This window comes from Salmo trutta, chromosome 18 (assembly GCF_901001165.1).
Source record: "Salmo trutta chromosome 18, fSalTru1.1, whole genome shotgun sequence".
Lineage (NCBI taxonomy): Eukaryota > Metazoa > Chordata > Actinopteri > Salmoniformes > Salmonidae > Salmo > Salmo trutta.
The window spans coordinates 2417002-2441579 of NC_042974.1; the positions used below are offsets into that span (position 1 = coordinate 2417002).

Below are 24578 nucleotides of genomic sequence, written 5' to 3' on the forward strand. Positions count from 1 at the left end.
GTCAAATAAGAAATAGCTAATTCTTTATTAAACAGGGGGAATTACTAATTCATTATTAAAAATGGGGAATTACTAATTCATTATTAAACAGGGAAATCGTCAACAACAAATAAATAGGGGGAGTGTAGCTTACGCACCACTTGCAATTCACAAAAATATTTCAAGAGATTTATTCATGGGTTTCTTTGCCATAAATCATATTTCAGTCGATAACTGCCACGTTCTTCAATCAGAATGAAATGTCAAGTGTAACCACACCAAAGCTGTTTACAGTGGTGTGGTTATTAGTTTATACACAACAGAAGCCAGCACACTATAAACAGGGGGCAAAGCCAACAACCAGGACACACACTGTTCTCATACAGTATCTCAGTCATACAAGCTAGCTGACGGCAGCGGGCCGCTCTATAGTGACTAATGTGGACTGACTGTAAAAATCCAGCAACTCCACAAGAATCATCAAATTACATTCTTTTGTTGCATAGCTCTGGACCAGGGCGTAATGTGCAGGTGCTGACACAGCTCTGAGTCAACAAGCTGCACGTAACACCCTGGATCAGAGCTAGTTGTTGCAGTGCTTTGGCCTGAAAACGTAACAAACTAAGAGATGGCACACTGGCGTGTAGAACACACTGGCGTGTAGAACACACTGGCGTGTAGAACACACTAGCGTGTAGAACACACTGGTGTGTCAGTGAAAAAGTAACAATATATGCGCTGTGGTACAGTATGTATTACAAAAGTGCATATAACTCAATCACTCTTCCTAACTATTCTAAAATCAGCTGGACGTTGTGTGGTTTGTTAAGGAAAGATGAGGTAGGAAGGTGGACAAAACAACCTCGCTCTCCAAAGTCTTCCCTTAGTTGGATGTGTTACCGTGTTTAGAACTACTGACAGCCAAAGAATCCAAGCCCACATTGTTCAGAGACATTGTGTATGCTTCTCCACTCTCAAACATATGACATTTAAATCCTCAGCTCTCAACGTCATCCCACATCAGTAACCCCCAGCCCTTCCATATTTAACATCAGCTATCTTCCCATCAAAAAGCTCAAGGACACAACTTCTTTAATAATACTGGGTGTTTTGCTGTTGATAACCACCACAGTAGCAATAACTCGTCTTCTCAGAGAGGAGAACACCTCTCATCATCAGCCAAGTCAGAAACCTTTCAATGAGTCGGCTTTAGTCAAGCGAAAACCACACATCTGCAATCATGTCTTTTATATCAAAGCACATTTCAACAGCTGAAAAAGAAATAAATATCTCATCTATAACATTGTGATCCATCCATATGATAACACTGAAGGCTGTTTTATCTTGGTGTGTTTTTGAGTGTTCCAAATGGTACTCTACGCCCTATATAGGGCACTACTTTTGACAAGAGCCCTCGGGGCCCTCATAGAGCCCTCGAAGGCCCTCATAGATCATGGGGAGCTCGGTGCCCTCAGATCCCACAGGGCCCGTAAAGAGCCCATAGGGTCTGGTCAGAAGTAGAGCATTATAGGAAACACGGTTTATTCTAGAAGCTAGCCTTGGTGTGGGATCAGTGGTCAGACGCCCAGCTTGTTGGCGATGGTCATGACCACTTTGAGGATGGGCATGAAGGCTTGGATCTCGCTGAAGTTGCTGCTGGTGACCACAGCAGTGTGGACCTCCAGGCCACGCTGGTAGTTCTTGCCCGCCACACAGCGGCTGATCTCATGTAAACCACCCAGGATGTTGTTAGACAGCTACAGGATGAGGGGAGAATTTAAGTTACTATAGGCATGTACACATTCCCTTTACAATCTGTTATGTAGTGGAGCACCACGACTGGGCCTGTTATGTAGTGGAGCACCACGACTGGGCCTGTTATGTAGTGGAGCACCACGACTGGGCCTGTTATGTAGTGGAGCACCACGACTGGGCCTGTTATGTAGTGGAGCACCACGACTGGGCCTGTTATGTAGTGGAGCACCACGACTGGGCCTGTTATGTAGTGGAGCACCACGACTGGGCCTGTTATGCAGTGGAGCACCACGACTGGGCCTGTTATGCAGTGGAGCACCACGACTGGGCCTGTTATGCAGTGGAGCACCACGACTGGGCCTGTTATGCAGTGGAGCACCACGACTGGGCCTGTTATGCAGTGGAGCACCACGACTGGGCCTGTTATGCAGTGGAGCACCACGACTGGGCCTGTTATGCAGTGGAGCACCACGACTGGGCCTGTTATGCAGTGGAGCACCACGACTGGGCCTGTTATGTAGTGGAGCACCACGACTGGGCCTGTTATGTAGTGGAGTAACTTGACAGGGCCTGTTATGTAGTGGAGTAACTTGACAGGGTCTGTTATGTAGTGGAGTAACTTGACAGGGTCTGTTATGTAGTGGAGTAACTTGACAGGGTCTGTTATGTAGTGGAGTAACTTGACAGGGTCTGTTATGTAGTGGAGTAACTTGACAGGGTCTGTTATGTAGTGGAGTAACTTGACAGGGTCTGTTATGTAGTGGAGTAACTCGACAGGGTCTGTTATGTAGTGGAGTAACTCGACAGGGTCTGTTATGTAGTGGAGTAACTCGACAGGGTCTGTTATGTAGTGGAGTAACTCGACAGGGTCTTATGTAGTGGAGTAACTTGACTGGGTCTGTTATGTGGTGGAACACCACGACTGGGCCTGTTATGTAGTGGAGTAACTTGACAGGGTTAGAATGAGAACTAACTGACATCATGGTACAGGGGTCTCGTTAATGGAGAATTCTATGATTTTCACACAAAAAAATATAAAACAAATAAGAAATATCTTGCTGCGTTTTGTACAGCAAATCTAAAATGCTTCTTATTGTAATTTCTGCTCGGCATCAGACTAATTTTGTGCTTCAGTTGCACTTCTCCGCTCGGATGAGACTTCAGGAACGGCATTCTATCAGCAGATAGCGCTCTGACTGATGTGGAGCTGCTTTTCCCTGTTCCCCGTGTAGCCAGCTTTTCTCTGGTAAAATACAAGATTAACTTCAAGCAAAACATTGGGAAATGTAGCTGGCTACATTCTTTCTACGCTGAACAGAAATATGATGGCCATGCATCGTTTTTGCAAAAAAAGATGGTGCTTTTTAATTGTAACCTCATTTACTGGTGTGGCTGCCTGCCAAATGGCGTTCCACTTCTGTTGTCATCTGATGAAAATGAAGTTATTTTCTGCCTGAATGTGTTGCACTGATGTATTTTCTGTGAAGGGAAACTATAGTTACATGTCTCTGATCACTCTATTGAAGCAAAAAAAAAAAAACAGCCGACTTTCAATATAAAACGCAGGTGAAATGGTTTAAAAAGCAGATTTTTTTTGAAGGTGTGTGTTTTGAAACAGCAGATTTCTGAACTGTGAGGCTGGACCCTGTGGTAGAGTATCTGCTACATGTTCTCACCGTTTGCTCTCTCAGCTTGTCATACAGGTACCCAAGGCGTTTCGATGCATCGTCAAGTTTTCTTTTTGTTTGCTGAGAAAAATATATATATAGAATATTAGGATGTCAGACTCGAACAGCAGCACCTTCAGAATGGCTCTGTGTGTCTTATGCAGATATATGGGTAGAAATTCTGTCTTTTGAATCACAAGATACTACTGTCCTGTGTAAACACTTACTGGGTCTTGTGCGGCTAGCTGGCAGCGTTGAACCAGGCTGTCGAAGGTCTGCTTGAGGACCATGTGCTCTGCAGGGATCTCTCTCTGCTCCACCCTCTCAGCCGGCAGCGCCTGGAGGAGCTGAAGGGACACACAGGACTTAGAGATCTGCCTACCTATAAGTAACTAGTAGCCTGACTTTAGGGGTTAGAGGTCAGCCTGCCAGGCCTTTAATAAGAAAGTAAATGGTAGCCTGACCTTAGGGGTTAGAGGTCAGCCTGCCAGGCCTTTAATAAGAAAGTAAATGGCAGCCTGACTTTAGGGGTTAGAGGTCAGCCTGCCAGGCCTTTAATAAGAAAGTAAATGGTACTGGGTTAAGTTCGCACTAGTCTCATGCTACCAGAAATCCCACTGTATTCTGGCTCCAGAACTGGGCATGGAGAAACACAGAAGGGCTTGAGACAAGGTTGCCACTGACCTGTACACTGGGCTCCTGAGGGGCCCCTGGGGGGAACTGCTGCGTACGGCTGGGGTCGTGGCCCTGCTGGGTGCGACTGGGGTCGTGGCCCTGCTGTCCTTGGGGCTGATGATGGTCCTCCATGGGGTAACCCCCCATAACAGGGGCGGTGATGGGAGCAGGAGGGGTGTAGTTGTCTGGGACAACCTGAGACACAGACAGAACACAGATTCACACACTAGCAGGTTTATTACAGACATAAAACCCTCACCTTATACTGGTTAACATACAGCTAAGATCTTAATGCATGTTTAAACACGTGAAAGTACTGAAATACCAAAGACAGTCTACAACATCTGGAGAACATACAGTTGAAGTGGGAAGTTTACATACACTTAGGTCAGAGTCATCAAAACTCATTTTTCAACCACTCCACAAATTTCTTGTGAACAAACTAGTTTTGGCAAGTCGGTTAGGACATCTACTTTGAGCATGACACAATTAATTTTAACAACAATTGTTTATAGACAGTGAATTATAAGTGAAATAATCTCACAATTCCAGTGGGTCAGAAGTTAACATACACTAAGTTGACTGTGCCTTTAAACAGCTTGGAAAATTCCAAAAAATGATGTCATGGCTTTAGAAGTTTCTGATAAATGATGTCAATTAGCCTGAGTCAATTGGAGGTGTACCTGTGGATGTATTTCAAGGCCTACCTTCAAACTCAGTGCCTCTTTGCTTGACACCATGGGAAAATCAAAAGAAATCAGCCAAGACCTCAGAAAAAGAATTGTAGACTTCCACAAGTCTGGTTCATCCTTGGGAACAATTTCCAAACGCCTGAAGGTACCACATTCGACTGTACAAACAATAGTACGCAAGTATAAACACCATGGGACCACGCAGCCGTCATACCGCTCAGGAAGGAGACGCATTCTGTCTCCTAGAGATGAACGTACTTTGGTGCGAAAAGTGCAAATCAATCCCAGAACAACAGCAAAGGACCTTGTGAAGATGCTGGAGGAAACAGGTACAAAAGTATCTATATCCACATTAAAACGAGTCCTATATCGACATAACCTGAAAGGCCACTCAGCAAGGAAGAAGCCACTGCTCCAAAACCGCCATAAAAAAGCCAGACTACGGTTTGCAACTGCACATGGGGACAAAGATCGTACTTTTTGGAGAAATGTCCTCTGGTCTGATAAATCAAAAATAGAACTGTTTGACCATAATGACCTTCATTGTGTTTGGAGGAAAAAGGGAGAGGCTTGCAAGCCGAAGAACACCATCCCAACCGTAAAGCACAGGGGTGGCAGCATCATGTTGTGGGGGTGCTTTGCTGCAGGAGGGACTGGTGCACTTCACAAAATAGATGGCATCATGAGGGAGGAAAATTATGTGGATATATTGAAGCAACATCTCAAGACATCAGTCAGGAAGTTAAAGCTTGGTTGCAAATGGGTCTTCCAAATGGACAATGACCCCAAGCATACTTCCAAAGTTGTGGCAAAATGGCTTAAGGACAACAAAGTCAAGGTATTGGAGTGGCCATCACAAAGCCCTGACCTCAATCCTATAGAACATTTGTGGGCAGAACTGAAAAAGCATGTGCGAGCAAGGAGGCCTACAAACCTGACTCAGTTACACCAGCTCTGTCAGGAGGAATGGGACAAAATTCACCCAACTTATTGTGGGAAGCTTGTGGAAGGCTACCCAAAATGTTTGACCCAAGTTAAACAATTTAAAGGCAATGCTACCAAATACTAATTGAGTGTATGTAAACTTCTGACCCACTGGGAATGTGATGAAAGAAATAAAAGCTGAAAAAAATCATTGTCTCTACTATTATTCTGACATTTCACATTCTTGAAATAAAGTGGTGATCCTAACTGACCTAAGACAGGACATTTTTACTCTGATTAAATGTCAGGAATTGTTCAAAACTGAGTTTAAAGGTATTTGGCTAAAGTGTATGTAAACTTCCGACTTCCACTGTATATTCACTGAATACTGGTTTACATAGAACTAAGATTGTAGCTATTAACATTATCAAGATGGTCTACTGGCCCTGGACTGGGTTGGACAAATTGGAAGTGGTCCACATTTCTCCAGTCTGAGCTAGTCCATGTTATCAGAGAGGATGGGGAATCCGGTATGAAGGTCATTTATCCAGAGGAGATACCTTTTTCTTCCTGGGACCCCCTCGTACTGCTGGTGGGTCATTCCAGCCATCTTGTCCTGTAGATAGTGAAAGATGAATAGTCAGCCACAGGACACTAGTGGCTTTTTAAGAATCCAGACAGCAGCCAAAGCCAAGAGCCTAGAGACCTGGAGTTACATTAAGTTGAGCAGGGTTATTTCTCAAATTCTTAGGAGGTTAAATTAGTCTTAAACGTGACTTTCAACTCTGATAAACAAAAGGGTATTTCCATTGGAGTAGCAACAAACAGGTCACTTCAACAGACAGCAGGCCACGGCCAGGCAGCAGGTCACTTCAACAGACAGCAGGCCGCAGCCAGGCAGCAGGTCACTTCAACAGACAGCAGGCCACGGCCAGGCAGCACGTCACGGCCAGGCAGCAGGTCACTTCAACAGACAGCAGGCCACGGCCACACGGCCAGGCAGCAGGCCACGGCCAGGCAGCAGGCCACGGCCAGGCAGCAGGCCACGGCCAGGCAGCAGGCCACGGCCAGGCAGCATCACAGTGCAGTTAGATTGGACACACTGACTGACAATAATAACACATTATTGTTGTTGCATTATCTTCACTACTTGGCATAGCCTAATACTTTGGTAAATAGACATTTTTAGTACTCAAATATCATACATTTCAAAAACAGATACTTTGGTATTAAATTAGTAAATGTAAATCACCAACAACAGTGATTTAGCATGGATTATTTCACTACATTGTTACAATGATTGTTATAAATCAAAGACCAGCCCAACACGTTCCTGTAAAATCATGTGACGGCACAAGCAAAAACCTTTCTACATGTCTGCATTAACAGTCTTAACCCACCATATCTAAACCTATCCCTGTCTGCATTCACAGTCTTATCCCACCATATCTAAACCTATCCCTGTCTGCATTCACACAGTCTTATCCCACCACATCTAAACCTATCCCTGTCTGCATTAACAAAGTCATATCCCAGCACATCCAAACCTATCCCTGTCTGCATTCACAGTCTTATCCCAGCACATCTAAACCTATCCCTGTCTGCATTAACACAGTCTTATCCCAGCACATCTAAACCTATCCCTGTCTGCATTAACACAGTCTTATCCCACCATATCCAAACCTATCCCTGTCTGCATTAACACAGTCTTATCCCACCATATCCAAACCTATCCCTGTCTGCATTAACACAGTCTTATCCCACCATATCCAAACCTATCCCTGTCTGCATTAACACAGTCTTATCCCACCATATCCAAACCTATCCCTGTCTGCATTAACACAGTCTTATACCACCATTTCCAAACCTAACCCTGTCTGCATTAACACAGTCTTATCCCACCATATCCAAACCTATCCCTGTCTGCATTAACACAGTCTTATCCCACCATATCCAAACCTATCCCTGTCTGCATTAACACAGTCTTATCCCACCATATCCAAACCTATCCCTGTCTGCATTAACACAGTCTTATCCCACCATATCTAAACCCAGCCCTGTCTGCATTAACACAGTCTTATCCCACCATATCCAAACCTATCCCTGTCTGCATTAACACAGTCTTATCCCACCATATCCAAACCTATCCCTGTCTGCATTAACACAGTCTTATCCCACCATATCTAAACCTATCCCTGTCTGCATTAACACAGTCTTATCCCACCATATCCAAACCTATCCCTGTCTGCATTAACACAGTCTTATCCCACCATATCCAAACCTATCCCTGTCTGCATTAACACAGTCTTATCCCACCATATCCAAACCTATCCCTGTCTGCATTAACACAGTCTTATCCCACCATATCTAACCCTCCCTGTCTGCATTCAGTCTTAACCCACCATATCTAAACCCAGCCCTGTCTGCATTAACACAGTCTTATCCCACCATATCCAAACCTATCCCTGTCTGCATTAACACAGTCTTATCCCACCATATCCAAACCTATCCCTGTCTGCATTAACATAGTCTTATCCCACCATATCTAAACCCAGCCCTGTCTGCATTAACACAGTCTTATCCCACCATATCCAAACCTATCCCTGTCTGCATTAACAGTCTTATCCCACCATATCCAAACCTAACCCTGTCTGTATTAACACAGTCTTATCCCACCATATCCAAACCTATCCCTGTCTGCATTAACACAGTCTTATCCCACCATATCCAAACCTATCCCTGTCTGCATTAACACAGTCTTATCCCACCATATCCAAACCTATCTCTGTCTGTCACTCTCACTGTCACCTTCATCATCGTCAACAAGGGGAGTACTCAGCCAAGGGAAGTACCCTGAAAGTTAAACAAGGGGGACAGCTCAATCAAAAGCATTTATAAATTAACATTGTTATTCACTTCTCAAACCTCACTACATATGATTTATTTATAAAAAGTGTCAAACAAGAACCTACCATTCCTTATTTAAGCATAAATGAGTTATGAATAAAGATATGATTAAAGATGACTATCACAACAGATAAACAGTGGTGTTACAGGCCATGCCTGTGTCCCAAATGACAACCCATTCTCTTTATAGTGTCCTGCTGACCGTACGAGCCCCGGTCAACAGTAGGGTCCTGCTGACCGTACGAGCCCCGGTCAACAGTAGGGTCCTGCTGACCGTACGAGCCCCGGTCAACAGTAGGGTCCTGCTGACCGTACGAGCCCCGGTCAACAACAGTAGGGTCCTGCTGAGCGTACGAGCCCCGGTCAACAGTAGGGTCAGCCCCGGTCAACAACAGTAGGGTCCTGCTGACCGTACGAGCCCCGGTCAACAACAGTAGGGTCCTGCTGACCGTACGAGCCCCGGTCAACAACAGTAGGGTCCTGCTGACCGTACGAGCCCCGGTCAACAACAGTAGGGTCCTGCTGAGCGTACGAGCCCCGGTCAACAACAGTAGGGTCCTGCTGAGCGTACGAGCCCCGGTCAACAACAGTAGGGTCCTGCTGACCGTACGAGCCCCGGTCAACAACAGTAGGGTCCTGCTGACCGTACGAGCCCCGGTCAACAACAGTAGGGTCCTGCTGAGCGTACGAGCCCCGGTCAACAACAGTAGGGTCCTGCTGAGCGTACGAGCCCCGGTCAACAACAGTAGGGTCCTGCTGACCGTACGAGCCCCGGTCAACAACAGTAGGGTCCTGCTGACCGTACGAGCCCCGGTCAACAACAGTAGGGTCCTGCTGACCGTACGAGCCCCGGTCAACAACAGTAGGGTCCTGCTGACCGTACGAGCCCCGGTCAACAACAGTAGGGTCCTGCTGAGCGTACGAGCCCCGGTCAACAACAGTAGGGTCCTGCTGAGCGTACGAGCCCCGGTCAACAACAGTAGGGTCCTGCTGAGCGTACGAGCCCCGGTCAACAACAGTAGGGTCCTGCTGAGCGTACGAGCCCCGGTCAACAACAGTAGGGTCCTGCTGAGCATACGAGCCCCGGTCAACAACAGTAGGGTCCTGCTGAGCGTACGAGCCCCGGTCAACAGTAGGGTCCTGCTGAGCGTACGAGCCCCGGTCAACAACAGTAGGGTCCTGCTGAGCGTACGAGCCCCGGTCAACAACAGTAGGGTCCTGCTGAGCGTACGAGCCCCGGTCAACAACAGTAGGGTCCTACTGACCGTACGAGCCCCGGTCAACAGTAGGGTCCTGCTGACCGTACGAGCCCCGGTCAACAACAGTAGGGTCCTGCTGAACGTACGAGCCCCGGTCAACAACAGTAGGGTCCTGCTGACCGTACGAGCCCCGGTCAACAACAGTAGGGTCCTGCTGAACGTACGAGCCCCGGTCAACAACAGTAGGGTCCTGCTGACCGTACGAGCCCCGGTCAACAACAGTAGGGTCCTGCTGACCGTACGAGCCCCGGTCAACAACAGTAGGGTCCTGCTGACCGTACGAGCCCCGGTCAACAGTAGGGTCCTGCTGAGCGTACGAGCCCCGGTCAACAGTAGGGTCCTGCTGACCGTACGAGCCCCGGTCAGCAGTAGGGTCCTGCTGACTGTACGAGCCCCGGTCAACAGTAGGGTCCTGCTGACTGTACGAGCCCCGGTCAACAACAGTAGGGTCCTGCTGAGCGTACGAGCCCCGGTCAACAGTAGGGTCCTGCTGACTGTACGAGCCCCGGTCAACAGTAGGGTCCTGCTGACTGTACGAGCCCCGGTCAACAGTAGGGTCCTGCTGAGCCCCGGTCAACAGTAGGGTCCTGCTGAGCCCCGGTCAACAGTAGGGTCCTGCTGACCGTACGAGCCCCGGTCAACAGAAGTGCACTATATCAGGCATAGGATGGCATTTGGGACGCAGCACATCAATTGCATCATGGTCAGTACCTGTAGGAGGAGGAGCCACCGACGGAGCAGAGAAGGACTTGACGGCCGGGGCTCCAGGACCTCCTTGTGGGTACCCGGGTCCCAGGGGTGAATACGGACCAGAGGGGGGACCTGCAGGTGGGCCCTGGCTGTGAAGGTGAGACCCCCCTGGTGGGTACATGCCGACGGGGGCCCCAGGCTGCTGGTAGCTGGGTGGCATGGGGCCTGAAGGGAGCGAGGTGGGGGTGAAGCCTGACGGAGGTAGCCCTGGGCTGGGCATGGTGGCGAGGCTGCCAGGGGCAGAGAAGGGAGGCAGGGGGGGTCCAGACAGGCTGGAGCCTGGCATAGTAGGTCCTGGAGGGAAGGCAGAGAGGCCGGGGCCACCTAGTCCTGCAGACATGGGCTGCTGTTGTGGCTGGAATGGCTGGATTGGAGAGAACCCTGAGCAGACAGACATGTTACATCAAGAGCAATCTGGAGTAGTGTCTGGGAGGTGACAGAGTAGTACCTGGTTCAGCAGGGCACAGCTTGTATATTACGTTCACATAGAAATATATTATGTAGAACAAACATGTTTAAGTTTTAATGTCACATACACAAGTACAGTGAAAACGCCTTTCTTACAAGCTCCAAACCCAACAATGCAGCAATCAATACAGCACTACAAATTACAAGGTAGAACAAAAACACAGGATAGAAAAATAGCAAGATAAAGTCAGTAAGCATACTACGCACAGGATCAGTTCCAGACAACAGCTGCTGAACACGGCCCTGGACTGAGGGTGAGTGCCTACCTGGGGCAGTGGCAGGATGTTGAGGGTAGGCTGGCCGTAGCCCTGTACGTGGCAGCCCACTAGGTGGAGGAGCATGGGAGGAGGGTGGCAGACCACCATACGAAGGAGGAGGAGGTCCTCTGGAGTGAGTAACAGCTTGAGGAGTGAAGACTGTGGTCATAGGAGGCTGGCCAACCACTGGCATCACAGGAAGAGGAGGCTGGCCAACCACTGGCATCACAGGAAGAGGAGGCTGGTAGGGCCCCTGGAGAGAAACATCATTTATACACAGCCTGCGTCCGAAACGGCACCCTATTCCCTTTATAGTGGACTACTTCAAAAGTAGAATGGAATGCAGCCACAGAAACATACATGAGAACATAACAATATACCAAAGCTGATGTTTCATAACATGTACTCTAGCAACTGCTATGATGTCATGGACACCTCAAGTTACATTCATCAATGTAGAAATCAATGGAAATACATCTGTTTACTTTGTGTTTTAGAATCCTCAATCATTTTTATGTGTGTATTGTTGCATTCTCATGGCTGAGGCAAAAGTGTCAAATAAAATGCATTCATTCCTAAATACCGGTGTCTGTGTTGTCTGTGCTGGTGGTTGTGCTTGGGCGGGGACAGCAGGGGCCCGAGCGGGGTCAGGGTCGCCCCCCGTCACCCTGACTATGTTGTAAGGGAACGGTGGGGGCTGTTGACCCCATGCTGCTCCTCCCTCTCCCTGGGCGTGGAACAGCCGGTCTCTCATCATCATGATGCAAGCCTGCAGGAAAACAAACACCACAGAACAAAACCACAGCAGTTAGAATCGTACTTGAACTATTTCAAACAGTTTGATGCTTCAGCCTGCCTGAGGGCTAAACTATAAACCAGGGAGTTAGCCGGCTAACTTGCCTAAATATTATGAAATATTATTATTATTATATTTTTTGATAACCTTGAAACGGGCATGGTTTTATTAACTCAACAGCCAAGAACACAGGGACGTTTAGCTTTGTTAACGACCCAGAAAATCTGGAGTAATTTCTGGTTGTTAATCAAAGTGAGCAGGCTAACTCAGTGATGCTGATTGCAGTACACCCCTCTGGAGTACCAGATGGTGGGAAATACCCTTTCTGGACTACATCACTAGTTCCCTGACACCAGTCAAGATCAATGAAGCACAACTTCCATATTAAATGCAGGTCTGAACACAATCCAGGAGAGAGAAAACAAGGTGTCTTTGAAGCATGATGGGTTTCTTTAAACATTTCCTAGTTGATAAGGTATCTGAAGAGTAGTGGAGGTTGTGTTTACCTGGTCTGAGGTGTCTGGCAGGTAGGACAGGGCTGTAGCCAGGCTGCCTTGTGAAGCTAGGAGACCAGCATAGTGAGTCAGCTTGTCAGCCAGGATGGGACTCTGTACAGCCACCTCGCTGTTCCTCAGACGCTCCACAGACTTACGCAGAACCATCATCTTCTCTACCAGGTCCTGGCGGTCAATCACACAGATGACATATTGTTACTACCTGGTTCCTACGATGTCATCACAGATAGTATCTGTGGTCAGTTATCATATCATCATAACACTAGGGTTCCCTTGGAAAAGTGACTTCCATGGTTATATGAAGGATAAATATATAGATAAAAAACTATTTGTTACCTCTAAAACCAGGGGAGATGAGCAGTCCCTCTGCAGGGCCCAGCATTCCACTAGTTTCTCAATGTTCCCAGAGCAAATGTAACAGAGACATGCCTGCAGACAGCGTTTCTCTGTCCTCTCACCCTCCAGACGCGACCCCAGGGTCTCTACAGTACCAGGAGAGGGAGGGAGAGCAAGGAAGAGAGGGAGAGAGAGTAGAAGAGGTTAGATGTAACAGAGATGCCTGCAGACAGCGTTGCTCTGTCCTCTCACCCTCCAGATAGTCTACACAGCATAGAGATCAGTTATAGTCCTACCAGGAGAAAGGGAGGGAGGGGTTAGGAACAGGAAGTAGAAGAGACCATCAGGTACAGTCAGGTCTCTCTTGTGAAATAAGTGCTGAACTCAAGGCAAGTCGGGGTTTCCTGATTCCTTTGTTACAATCCTCACCATCTTGGTGTTCTTACCACACAGATGAGCAAACTCTTTGGGGTGAGCGTAGGTTAGGAGAGCAGCGAGAGCCTCCTTCCAGTTATCCAAGTCACAGCTCTGCACGATGTCTCCCCAGTTCTGGGTCACCACGGATGAGATCAGCTGAGGACGGTAGATAGTAGACTTAACCATGTTGTATTTATTCATGTTGACTCAGTAAATCTGATTATTTTGCACTGTTGATATAAAATAACTATATTCTGAACTAAATTAACTTTGCTAGCTAGTAATCAAGTCATACAAATATAATATAAATCAAATAGTCGTGAGGGTAAGTCCCAAATTGGCTCCGGTTCAAAAGTTTCCCGTCTTACCATAGAGATGCTGTTCCTCTGCTCGTCCAGGTATGTTCTCCGTCTTACCATAGAGATGCTGTTCCTCTGCTTGTCCAGGTATGTCCCCCGTCTTACCATAGAGATGCTGTTCCTCTGCTTGTCCAGGTATGTCCTCCGTCTTACCATAGAGATGCTGTTCCTCTGCTTGTCCAGGTATGTCCTCCGTCTTACCATAGAGATGCTGTTCCTCTGCTTGTCCAGGTATGTTCTCCGTCTTACCATAGAGATGCTGTTCCTCTGCTCGTCCAGGTATGTTCTCCATCTTACCATAGAGATGCTGTTCCTCTGCTTGTCCAGGTATGTCCCCCGTCTTACCATAGAGATGCTGTTCCTCTGCTTGTCCAGGTATGTTCTCCGTCTTACCATAGAGATGCTGTTCCTCTGCTTGTCCAGGTATGTCTGCTGGGTCTTCTGCAGTAGCTCCTGTCCTCCACTGATAGCCAGCAGGATGGCCTCAGCGTAACGCCCGTCATTCAGACACAGATCCACCGCTCCCTCAAAGTTTCCCACCAGCAGAGCCTGGCTGATCAGACCATCTGCATCTGCGACAACAGAGGTATAAAGCAACTGAATGAGATATGGAGAGTTACAGTCATACAAAGGGCCAGTTACCAGGACAACAGATTCATATTAAGCCTAATGCTGGACTAAAAAAGGTTCTACATTGAACATGCTTTTTGTTATGTGTCCGGGAAACCAGTCCGTACTGTTTAGATTTCACAGGAAGAGAGAGCTGAAGTCACGTCCAACTGCTGTGATACTGAACAGAAGACAAGCAGTACCTGCTGAGACAGGGATTTGGAAGCTGATCTTCTCCTTGTCCTGTGGTTGTGCTGGGATCTGACTGAAAAAGTCAGAGGGGGAGGATGAACCCGGAGTCTTGGTGGAGTCCACCCCATCCCCGGATTCTTCTGACCTCTGGAAACAAAAACCAGGACAACTGGTGATGATATAAAAAGGTGACAGGATTCATGTTGCTATGAAAAAGAGACCACATATCACTTCTGATACTCGTCACTGCCCTCTATAGGACAGTGGAAGATATGCAGACTACCATTAGGACTACCATAAAAGAGAATGGGCTATGTAGAGCTATGTTCCTGGACTGACCTGAGTAGAGAGAAGCTGTATCTTCTCAGCCAGATCGTTGGCATCCACTCCATGTCCGTTAGGCTGCAGGTTCTTCCCCAAGCAGGTGGATATCTTTCTCTCTAAATCCTCTTTGCTGAAACCCAAAAGTCTCAGGAATTTGACCCGGGCTTCATCTTCAAAGTTGACCTGCAAACATCAGGAGGTGGTCAACATTGGAAACCTAAACAACCCTTGCAGAACTGGTGTTCATCATATGTCGGTCTTGGCTCCTGAGTGCCTTTCTATCCAAATACATTGTACAGAGAAGCCTAATGTTCATGGAAATGTGTCATCTCCGTGAGGTGTTCTGTGTCCTGCTACGGTTCAGTCTGAAGGACCGACAGGACCTCAGATCTCACAGATAACTGGACTTCTTTACATTTTGGCAATTAAGCAACTTTTCTACTTAACGAGGGTCAGATGAAATCATGGATACCATTTTAGCATGCTAACAGTTCCAGGAGACTTCCAGCCATTGTGCTAACGCTAGTTAGCAATGGCTCCCGAAACTAACTTCAAAACGGCATGCAGAGGCAAAAATGGTATCCGTGAGATCTGGGTGAGTAGAAAAAGGGATTAAATGCCAGAATGTCACACTGTCTCTATAATGTTACCTTGTTTGACCCTGTGGTATGTAGAAAAGTTGCTTAAATGCCAAAATGTTCCATTATTCCTTTAAAATGAACCTTTCATAACACTGTGCAGTGTCATAACACCTACCAGGAGAAACCTCCATATGTCCTGTTCAGAGTCTGTGGGGGCCTTGTGGATCTTGGCCTGGCAGTAGTCTGACAAGGATCCAGATTGCAGAGCAGCCTGCAGCTCTCTGGAACGTTGGAGGAGCTCTGTTTCCGTGGTGACTTGGCTCACAAACACCTGCCTGGGGACAGGGACGGCCTGTGGGCTCTGGACTGGAGCCTTAGGACTCTCAAAGGTGATCAGCTTCCCACCAAACTACAAGGAGAAGAAGATGGGAGGAAAATGTACTATTACTATGATGCAGTTATAATACATTGTAAGACTTGTCATAAGCGCGTTTCGTCCCTTTATAAGTAGATCGTGACTGAAGAGTAACACTTTACGTCATGCCTAAGAACACACTTTAACCGTGTGTTTCCACCATAATCCACAGGTTGTCATGCCTAAGAACACACTTTAACCGTGTGTTTCCACCATAACCCACAGGTTGTCATGCCTAAGAACACACTTTAACCGAGTGTTTCCACCATAATCCACAGGTTGTCATGCCTAAGAACACACTTTAACCGTGTATTTCCACCATAATCCACAGGTTGTCATGCCTAAGAATAGACTTTAACCGTGTATTTCCACCATAATCCACAGGTTGTCATGCCTAAGAATAGACTTTAACCGTGTGTTTCCACCATAATCCACAGGTTGTCATGCCTAAGAATAGACTTTAACCATGTGTTTCCACCATAATCCACAGGTTGTCATGCCTAAGAATAGACTTTAACCGTGTGTTTCCACCATAATCCACAGGTTGTCATGCCTAAGAATAGACTTTAACCGTGTGTTTCCACCATAATCCACAGGTTGTCATGCCTAAGAATAGACTTTAACCGTGTGTTTCCACCATAATCCACAGGTTGTCATGCCTAAGAATAGACTTTAACCGTGTGTTTCCACCATAATCCACAGGTTGTCATGCCTAAGAATAGACTTTAACCGTGTGTTTACACCATTATCTACAGGTTGTCATGCCTAAGAATAGACTTTAACCGTGTTTCCACCATAATCCACAGGTTGTCATGCCTAAGAATAGACTTTAACCGTGTGTTTCCACCATAATCCACAGGTTGTCATGCCTAAGAATAGACTTTAACCGTGTGTTTACACCATTATCTACAGGTTGTCATGCCTAAGAATAGACTTTAACCGTGTTTCCACCATAATCCACAGGTTGTCATGCCTTACTGCTTAAACATATTGGGGTTCCTCACAATAGGCATTTACTTATGTTATTTACCTTCTGCAATACAAAAATGGATATAAAAAAAAAAAAAAAAGGGTCAAGTACATTGCACTTACAGCGAACGAGGCTCCTACGGGCCTACGAACCCACTTGGGGGGCTTCTTCAGCGGAGCGACGAGGGTGGTCTGAGGGGTGGGTTGGGGAACTTGCAGAGGGGGCAGCACCTGGCCTGTCCCAAACGGATCCATGGTGTCAAAGGACGAGGAGATCTGTGGGAAAGTACCACACAAAGACGGCATTCCAATCTAAATATAAGATAAGAGAAATGAGCAGAGGTCTTTAATGAGAAGGTCTACAACCCTACCATTATAGTAGCAGTAGCAACCACATTCAACGCTAGGTCTACAACCATACCCTACCATTATAGTAGCAGTAGCAACCACATTCAACGCTAGGTCTACAACCATACCATTATAGTAGCAGTAGCAACCACATTCAACGCTAGGTCTACAACCCTACCATTATAGTAGCAGTAGCAACCACATTCAACGCTAGGTCTACAACCATACCCTACCATTATAGTAGCAGTAGCAACCACATTCAACGCTAGGTCTACAACCATACCATTATAGTAGCAGTAGCAACCACATTCAACGCTAGGTCTACAACCCTACCATTATAGTAGCAGTAGCAACCACATTCAACGCTAGGTCTACAACCATACCCTACCATTATAGTAGCAGTAGCAACCACATTCAACGCTAGGTCTACAACCATACCCTACCATTATAGTAGCAGTAGCAACCACATTCAACGCTAGGTCTACAACCATACCCTACCATTATAGTAGCAGTAGCAACCACATTCAACGCTAGGTCTACAACCATACCCTACCATTATAGTAGCAGTAGCAACCACATTCAACGCTAGGTCTACAACCCTACCCTACCATTATAGTAGCAGTAGCAACCACATTCAACGCTAGGTCTACAACCATACCCTACCATTATAGTAGCAGTAGCAACCACATTCAACGCTAGGTCTACAACCATACCCTACCATTATAGTAGCAGTAGCAACCACATTCAACGCTAGGTCTACAACCATACCATTATAGTAGCAGTAGCAACCACATTCAACGCTAGGTCTACAACCATACCCTACCATTATAGTAGCAGTAGCAACCACATTCAACGCTAGGTCTACAACCATACCCTACCATTATAGTAGCAGTAGCAACCACATTCAACGCTAGGTCTACAACCATACCCTACCATTATAGTAGCAGTAGCAACCACATTCAACGCTAGGCTAGACACCTGACTACGCCAAAATGTTACAACAATCAAATCACATCTATTCCAGAAATAGGAAATAGGGAGCCTTTGATGTTTTAGCATTTAGCAGACACTCTTATCCAGAGTGACTTCCAGGGGCAACACTGGATTGTGTGTGGTTTCCTTTAGACAGTAAATAGACATGGCCACAGATAGAGGCTCTCTACCTGATCAGCCCTGCTCTGCTGCTGGGCCTCCAGGCTTCCTCCCATCACGCTGTAAACACTGATCCACCCGTCAAACGAGGCCGCCGACAGCAGCGCTGGGTTCCTGGGACACCACTGGATGTCAAAGCACCACTGGTTGGTGGTTGGTAATTCATAGATCACCTAGAGAGATGGGGAGAGAGATTGGATCACCACGACATTGTAGAGACAGATCACCTAGACAACAGAGGCATCTGAAGAAGCCCTGGGCAGGGAAAGATGGCGGGGGCCTTGTGATGGAGCCCATATACACCACATGATGCGATGAGACCTTTAGAACAGAGCAGAAAAGCAGGTACCTCTCCAGTGTTTGGGTTCCAGCAGAGAATCCTGTTGTCTTTAGCACTACTCAGCAACAGCTCTGGGTCTGCTTGGCTCCACGCTATGGACAGAAGTCCCCTGAGGAGGAAAAACATCAAGCCATCATCACCGACAGTCAAGGCTTTCTCTTTTAACTTCAACTATGAAACACAACAGCCACCGAGCTAGAATAACTAATTCTACTTTATTAATCCCTAAAAAGGAAATGTGATTGAACCACTTAATACATACAACACCAATAAAAACACAACAAACAACATACAGACAATTAAAGTAGCACATCAACGTATAAAGAAATGTATTATTATGTGGATTACTATTGTTAGATATTACTGCACTGTTGGAGGTAGAAACATGAAGTATTTAGCTGCACCTGCCATAACAGAGACCATATCATCACCATCATACATAACAATTCAATTTAAAGCAATGTGTGGCACAATGTCCCGAAGGCTCACCTTGTGTGGTTCTCCAGGACTTTGAGAGGGGATGTGGCAAAGCGCAGGTCCCACATCTGAATGACTGGCATGCGGTCATCTTCTGAGGCCAGGACCAACTGTGTGGCCACCTCAGGGTGCCAGAGCATCCCTGAACAGTGCATCTACAACACAACACTACATCAGACCAGAGCATCCCTGAACAGTGCATTTACAACACTACATCAGACCAGAGCATCCCTGAACAGTGCATCTACAACACAACATCAGACCAGAGCATACCTGAACAGAGCATCTACAACATCAGACCAGAGCATCTACAACACCAGAGCATCCCTGAACAGTGCATCTACAACACAACACCAGAGCATCCACAACACCAGACCAGAGCGTCTACAACACCAGACCAGAGCGTCTACAACAACATCAGACCAGAGCATCCCTGAACAGAGCATCTACAACACAACACCAGAGCATCCCTGAACAGTGCATCTACAACACAACACCAGACCAGAGCGTCTACAACACAACACCAGACCAGAGCGTCTACAACACAACACCAGACCAGAGCGTCTACAACACAACACCAGACCAGAGCGTCTACAACACAACACCAGACCAGAGCGTCTACAACACAACACCAGACCAGAGCGTCTACAACACAACATCAGACCAGAGCATCCCTGAACAGAGCATCTACAACACCACACCAGAGCATCCCTGAACAGAGCATCTACAACATCAGAGCATCCCTGAACAGAGCATCTACAACATCAGAGCATCCCTGAACAGAGCATCTACAACACCAGAGCATCCCTGAACAGAGCATCTACAACACCAGACCATCGCCGAACAGAGCATCTACAACACCACACCAGAGCATCCCTGAACAGTGCATCTACAACACAACACCAGAGCAGAGCGTCTACAACACAACATCAGACCAGAGCATCCCTGAACAGAGCATCTACAACAACATCAGACCAGAGCATCCCTGAACAGAGCATCTACAACACAACACCACACCAGAGCGTCTACAACACAACACCAGACCAGAGCATCCCTGAACAGTGCATCTACAACACAACACTTCACAACATCAGACCAGAGCATCCCTGAACAGAGCATCTACAACACAACAGCCTTTCAACATTTCTACATGCCGTGTATTGTGTTAACTTCTGTACAGCATAAGTGGTGATACAGTCCAGACTAGAGTCAGTATGAGAGGGGAGCTAACATGATACAGTCCAGACTAGAGTCAGTATGAGAGGAGAGCTAACATGATACAGTCCAGACTAGAGTCAGTATGAGAGGAGAGCTAACATGATACAGTCCAGACTAGAGTCAGTATGAGAGGAGAGCTAACATGATACAGTCCAGACTAGAGTCAGTATGAGAGGGGAGCTAACATGATACAGTCCAGACTCCCAGTGGTTCCTCAGGACAGACTAGTGTACCCGCCCGGTTGCTGTGGTCACCAATCTACTGTACCCGCCCGGTTGCTGTGGTCACCAATCTACTGTACCCGCCCGGTTGCTGTGGTCACCAATCTACTGTACCCGCCCGGTTGCTGTGGTCACCAATCTACTGTACCCGCCCGGTTGCTGTGGTCACCAATCTACTGTACCCGGCCGGTTGCTGTGGTCACCAATCTACTGTATTCACCAGTCTACTGTACTCACTAGTCTACTGTACTCACCAGTCTACTGTACTCACCCGGTTGCTGTGGTCACTAATCAACTGTACTCACCAATCTACTGTACTCACCAGTCTACTGTACTCACCAGTCTACTGTACTCACCAGTCTACTGTACTCACCCGGTTGCTGTGGTCACTAATCTTGATGATGGGCTCATTCTTCCTCAGGTCCCAGACCACAGCTTTCCCACTGGGGTTTGCAGAGGCCAGGATGTGTTGGACCTGCCTGTTCCACGACACTACACTGATATCTTCAGGAGGCTAGGTGGATGGGGAGAGAAGGAACAGCACTGTTACAAATATAGATATTCCTCGAGGAATTATGGATTGGAGAATGTCACGGCACACATTTTAGAGATTAACAAAAAAAAAAGTGTTATTACACATCAAAAAGCAAAGCCAAAATTCCCAACACTGCCACACTGTGGAAGACTATCGTCACAGGCTATTTCTTTGAGACTTCAGTAATATCTGGATAGGAGGAAGTGTTGGGTTATTTAACATTCCCACCAGCCCACACATGTTAAAGCCACCACACAACCACACACACACTGGCTTTCACTCTTACCTCACAAAGCTACAAAGAGGGGAAACATGGAGAAAACTGTTCAAAATTAAATGAATTTCATTCACCTGGAATAGCCACCATTTTGATTTAGAGAAGACGTTGAATGGAAATAGAAGAGAACGGGACAAACTTCCCCAGAGACATTTACCTGTGACTTTGTCCCGGGTGTCATTGGATTGCTGAAATTGTTCAGATCCCAGATATAGATCTCTGAATCGTTTGCCCCGGACGCCAACAGATTACTCTGACAGAGAGTACATTCAAATGAGAAATGAGAAAAAATACATGTGGGGAATATAATACTGTACAGAACATTGGAATGAACATATCCTTTAAGTGTTCCTATTAAAAGCTTCATTTAATGTCATTTAGTAGCTATTTTAAATTGCATGCCAAACTACAAGTGAGAAATGGGCCAAAGACTTGACAGGCTGCTACCATTATTTACCTGAAAGGGATTGAAGTCTAGTGCTCTGACAGGCCCAGTGTGTTTGTCAGACTGTCCTATTATTGCCTCTGCCCCTGATGTTACAATGGCTTCTGGGCTATACACTGTTACCATGCCATTATCACTGCCTCCAATCAGTCTCCCTCCCAAACCGTCTTCTCCTGCTCCAAAGTTTACCCACACCAGACTATGCAGCCTAGGGCACAGATATCAAATCAGATTTTATAGGTTGAATCATATGCATTGATACAATAATATATTAACTTGATAACTGGTAATGTATTGGGTTAGCAGCTCATTTTGTTGCTTACCTGTTAGAAGTAGGTAGGGACCCCTTGAGTTTCATGTCCAGGGAAGGATCGGCAAAATCCACCTGGAATATTTCCAAGGCGGCAGTGGTGTTGAATGACGCATCCAGCTGCTGAGCTGACGTGCCTGTTCGTCAACAAAAACAGACCAAGAAAGAAATCTAATAAATCACAAGAACTCAAGAGTATGTTATTCAGAATAACAAGTGAAGCCTGTTATCATTGGTTACATCACTCCTGATTTTAGAAGCCTGCTCCCAAATCTGTTTATGCACACGTGCCAAGTTGGCTAGATAGCATAAACAGATCTGGGAGGCATCTGGCAAGAATGCCTAAACATCTGGAACTATCTACTGTATAAGCGTATGACAGTCCTGATACACAAAACAGTTCTACCCTACCTTAGGTTAGGTAAAAGGGTTAGGGTTAGTGCAGGACAGGTATGGACAGGCCTGATACAGGTAACATTTGTGCCCTACCTAAAGCCAGGCAGATAGGATGATGGGGGGCAGGACTCCATGCTGGATGAGCTGTCCTCTGGATCTCTTTCAGCCTCATCTTCCTCTATTGGGCTAGGATGCCTCTATCAAAGTCCTAAATAATGGAAAACAAGCACTTTTAATGACGTTTCAATACTGGGGTGCATTCAGTTCGGTTCAACGTTTGCTACATTGTGTAGCAACGGTATGCACCAAACGGTGTGCACCATTCTTCAACAGCTTTTGAGGTGTTTGCTCCTGTTTGGTGGGTGTACCCTGATCAATATGGGTGTGACACACTGAGATACATAAATCACCAGTGTGACCATTTGTAGCTAATCGCACAATATTGTGCAGTCCACCATACATAATAGCCCTCTGAGCCACCATAATCACACCGTTCTTCTCTTCAGCACCGTTTCCATTGACTAAAACGTTGAAAATAGCCAAAAACATTTTGAAATGTTTTTGGCTATGTTAAACAAAGTTTTGTCATATTGAACACACCCCTGACGTTATGACCCCTGGAGTGTATTCATAACGCAAATTCTGTTGCAAAACGTTTCCTCCAAACCGAAAAAGTTTTGCAACGAAAACGAGAGTTTCTATCGGAAAAATTCAGGTAGGTCTCTCTCCGTTTGGTTCTTAAACGGTGCAAAGTTTCCGTTGCAAGACGTAAGGAATAAACCCAAGGTACGCGCATCGCATTGGGCAGTAATGGGTGTCATATGGGGCTAGCCAATTTCTAAACACTAAGAACCCACCTACAGCTAACTATCAAACGTTAAACGTTTCTGAATAATCAAAACTAAATATTGTAGGGCGTTACAGTAGCTAGCTAACGTTAGCTACGTAACGTGTAGGGATGGTTAATAAGCTGAAACATAATTCACAAACGTTAGAAGAATCAATTTCAATCACGTCTCGTGAATCAACAACAGGAGAAGCGAGCGTACCGTTAGATAGCGTAGATGGATAGCTGCTGTGTAATGAGAAAACGATGAGCTAGCTAACATCCATCATTTGGTTAGTAATACAGACTGCTAACGGCTTTTCTTCACCGTAATATATTATATATATAATGATAACTAATAGTTCAACCAACATGACCTATAAACCATCCCTGGTTCAACCAGTTTAGTTAGCTAACGGTAGCTAGCTAGGCTAGTTACCGATACGTGTCATTGGCTTCTGCTAGAGCTACTACGGCTAGCTTGACAGCTAAATCATGCAGACGTGTCGTTCAGCTTACAAATCTAGCGAGCTAGAATAAATGTATTCTAACACTATATTGTTAGTACCTCCATATATGTATATAAAAAATATAAAATACTTACTTCGGAATTGATGATTATCAATCTTTCTAGGAACAAATGATGTAGAAAACTACCGGGCACTCCCAACGTAATCATTGATATGTTTATCCTCCTCTACGGTGGCCGACATGGTATCAAATATCACAGCAGTCAGTAACTTGGTTTGACCTGTAGCTGTGTTTTGCAATGTTTTCAGTTCAGCAAAGATTGTCTCGCCTCTCCATAATGTCAGTAGTATCTGTACTGGGCTTGGTTGATGAAAGTACTGAATACATAGTTTTCATTTTTTCAAAACAGTATTACATCTATAACTAGACATTGTAATTTCCTGATGAACAATGTTGCAACTAGCTTCAGACAGCCAAACAAACGTACAGTGCCTTCAGAAAGTATTCATACCGCTTGATTTAGTCCACATTTTGTGTTACAGCCTGAATTGAAAATTGATTAAAACAATATATATATATATTTTACACACAATACCCATAATGAAAACATGTTTTAGACATTTTTGCAAATGTATTGAAAATAAATATACAGATATCTCCTTTACATAAGTCTTCACATCCCTGAGTCAATAGAAGTTAGAATCACCTTTGGAAGT

The 24578-nt window shown here is 46.1% G+C and overlaps 1 protein-coding gene across 8 annotated transcripts; it reads right to left on the minus strand.

Annotated features, from left to right (window-relative positions):
• Positions 1 to 8: 8 nt before the first annotated feature.
• Positions 9 to 24125, minus strand: sec31b (SEC31 homolog B, COPII coat complex component). 8 transcript variants are annotated; one of them, XM_029697519.1, is made up of 27 exons: positions 23996 to 24125; positions 22659 to 22773; positions 22183 to 22306; positions 21872 to 22067; positions 21572 to 21667; positions 21424 to 21432; positions 20976 to 21116; positions 19176 to 19318; positions 18696 to 18795; positions 18358 to 18519; positions 16970 to 17122; positions 15638 to 15871; positions 14897 to 15064; positions 14569 to 14704; positions 14150 to 14328; positions 13427 to 13553; positions 12981 to 13126; positions 12636 to 12809; positions 11917 to 12102; positions 11343 to 11586; positions 10570 to 10989; positions 8501 to 8545; positions 6253 to 6308; positions 4086 to 4271; positions 3629 to 3748; positions 3411 to 3482; positions 9 to 1736 (listed from the first exon to the last, which is right to left on the minus strand). In XM_029697519.1, exons 2-27 carry the CDS (start codon positions 22735 to 22737, stop codon positions 1557 to 1559), a joined length of 3876 nt encoding a protein of 1291 aa, XP_029553379.1. In that variant the 5' UTR covers positions 22738 to 22773; positions 23996 to 24125; the 3' UTR covers positions 9 to 1556. The 8 variants fall into 8 exon arrangements, with proteins under 8 accessions (XP_029553379.1, XP_029553377.1, XP_029553380.1 ...); XM_029697517.1 differs by having other exon boundaries at positions 16970 to 17158; XM_029697520.1 differs by lacking the exon at positions 21424 to 21432.
• Between the last annotated feature and the right edge of the window lie 453 nt (positions 24126 to 24578).

Bases quoted from the DNA above. Each gene is read 5' to 3' on its own strand.
- sec31b (XM_029697517.1), bottom strand. From the start codon at position 22,737: ATGAGGCTGAAAGAGATCCAGAGGACAGCTCATCCAGCATGGAGTCCT. The intron at 14,329-14,568 runs GTACTGCTTGTC...CTGTTGTCGCAG, and splicing joins CCAAATCCCTGTCTCAGCAG to ATGCAGATGGTCTGATCAGC. The intron at 12,810-12,980 runs GTAACAAATAGT...ATTGACCGCCAG, and splicing joins CATCTCCCCTGGTTTTAGAG to GACCTGGTAGAGAAGATGAT.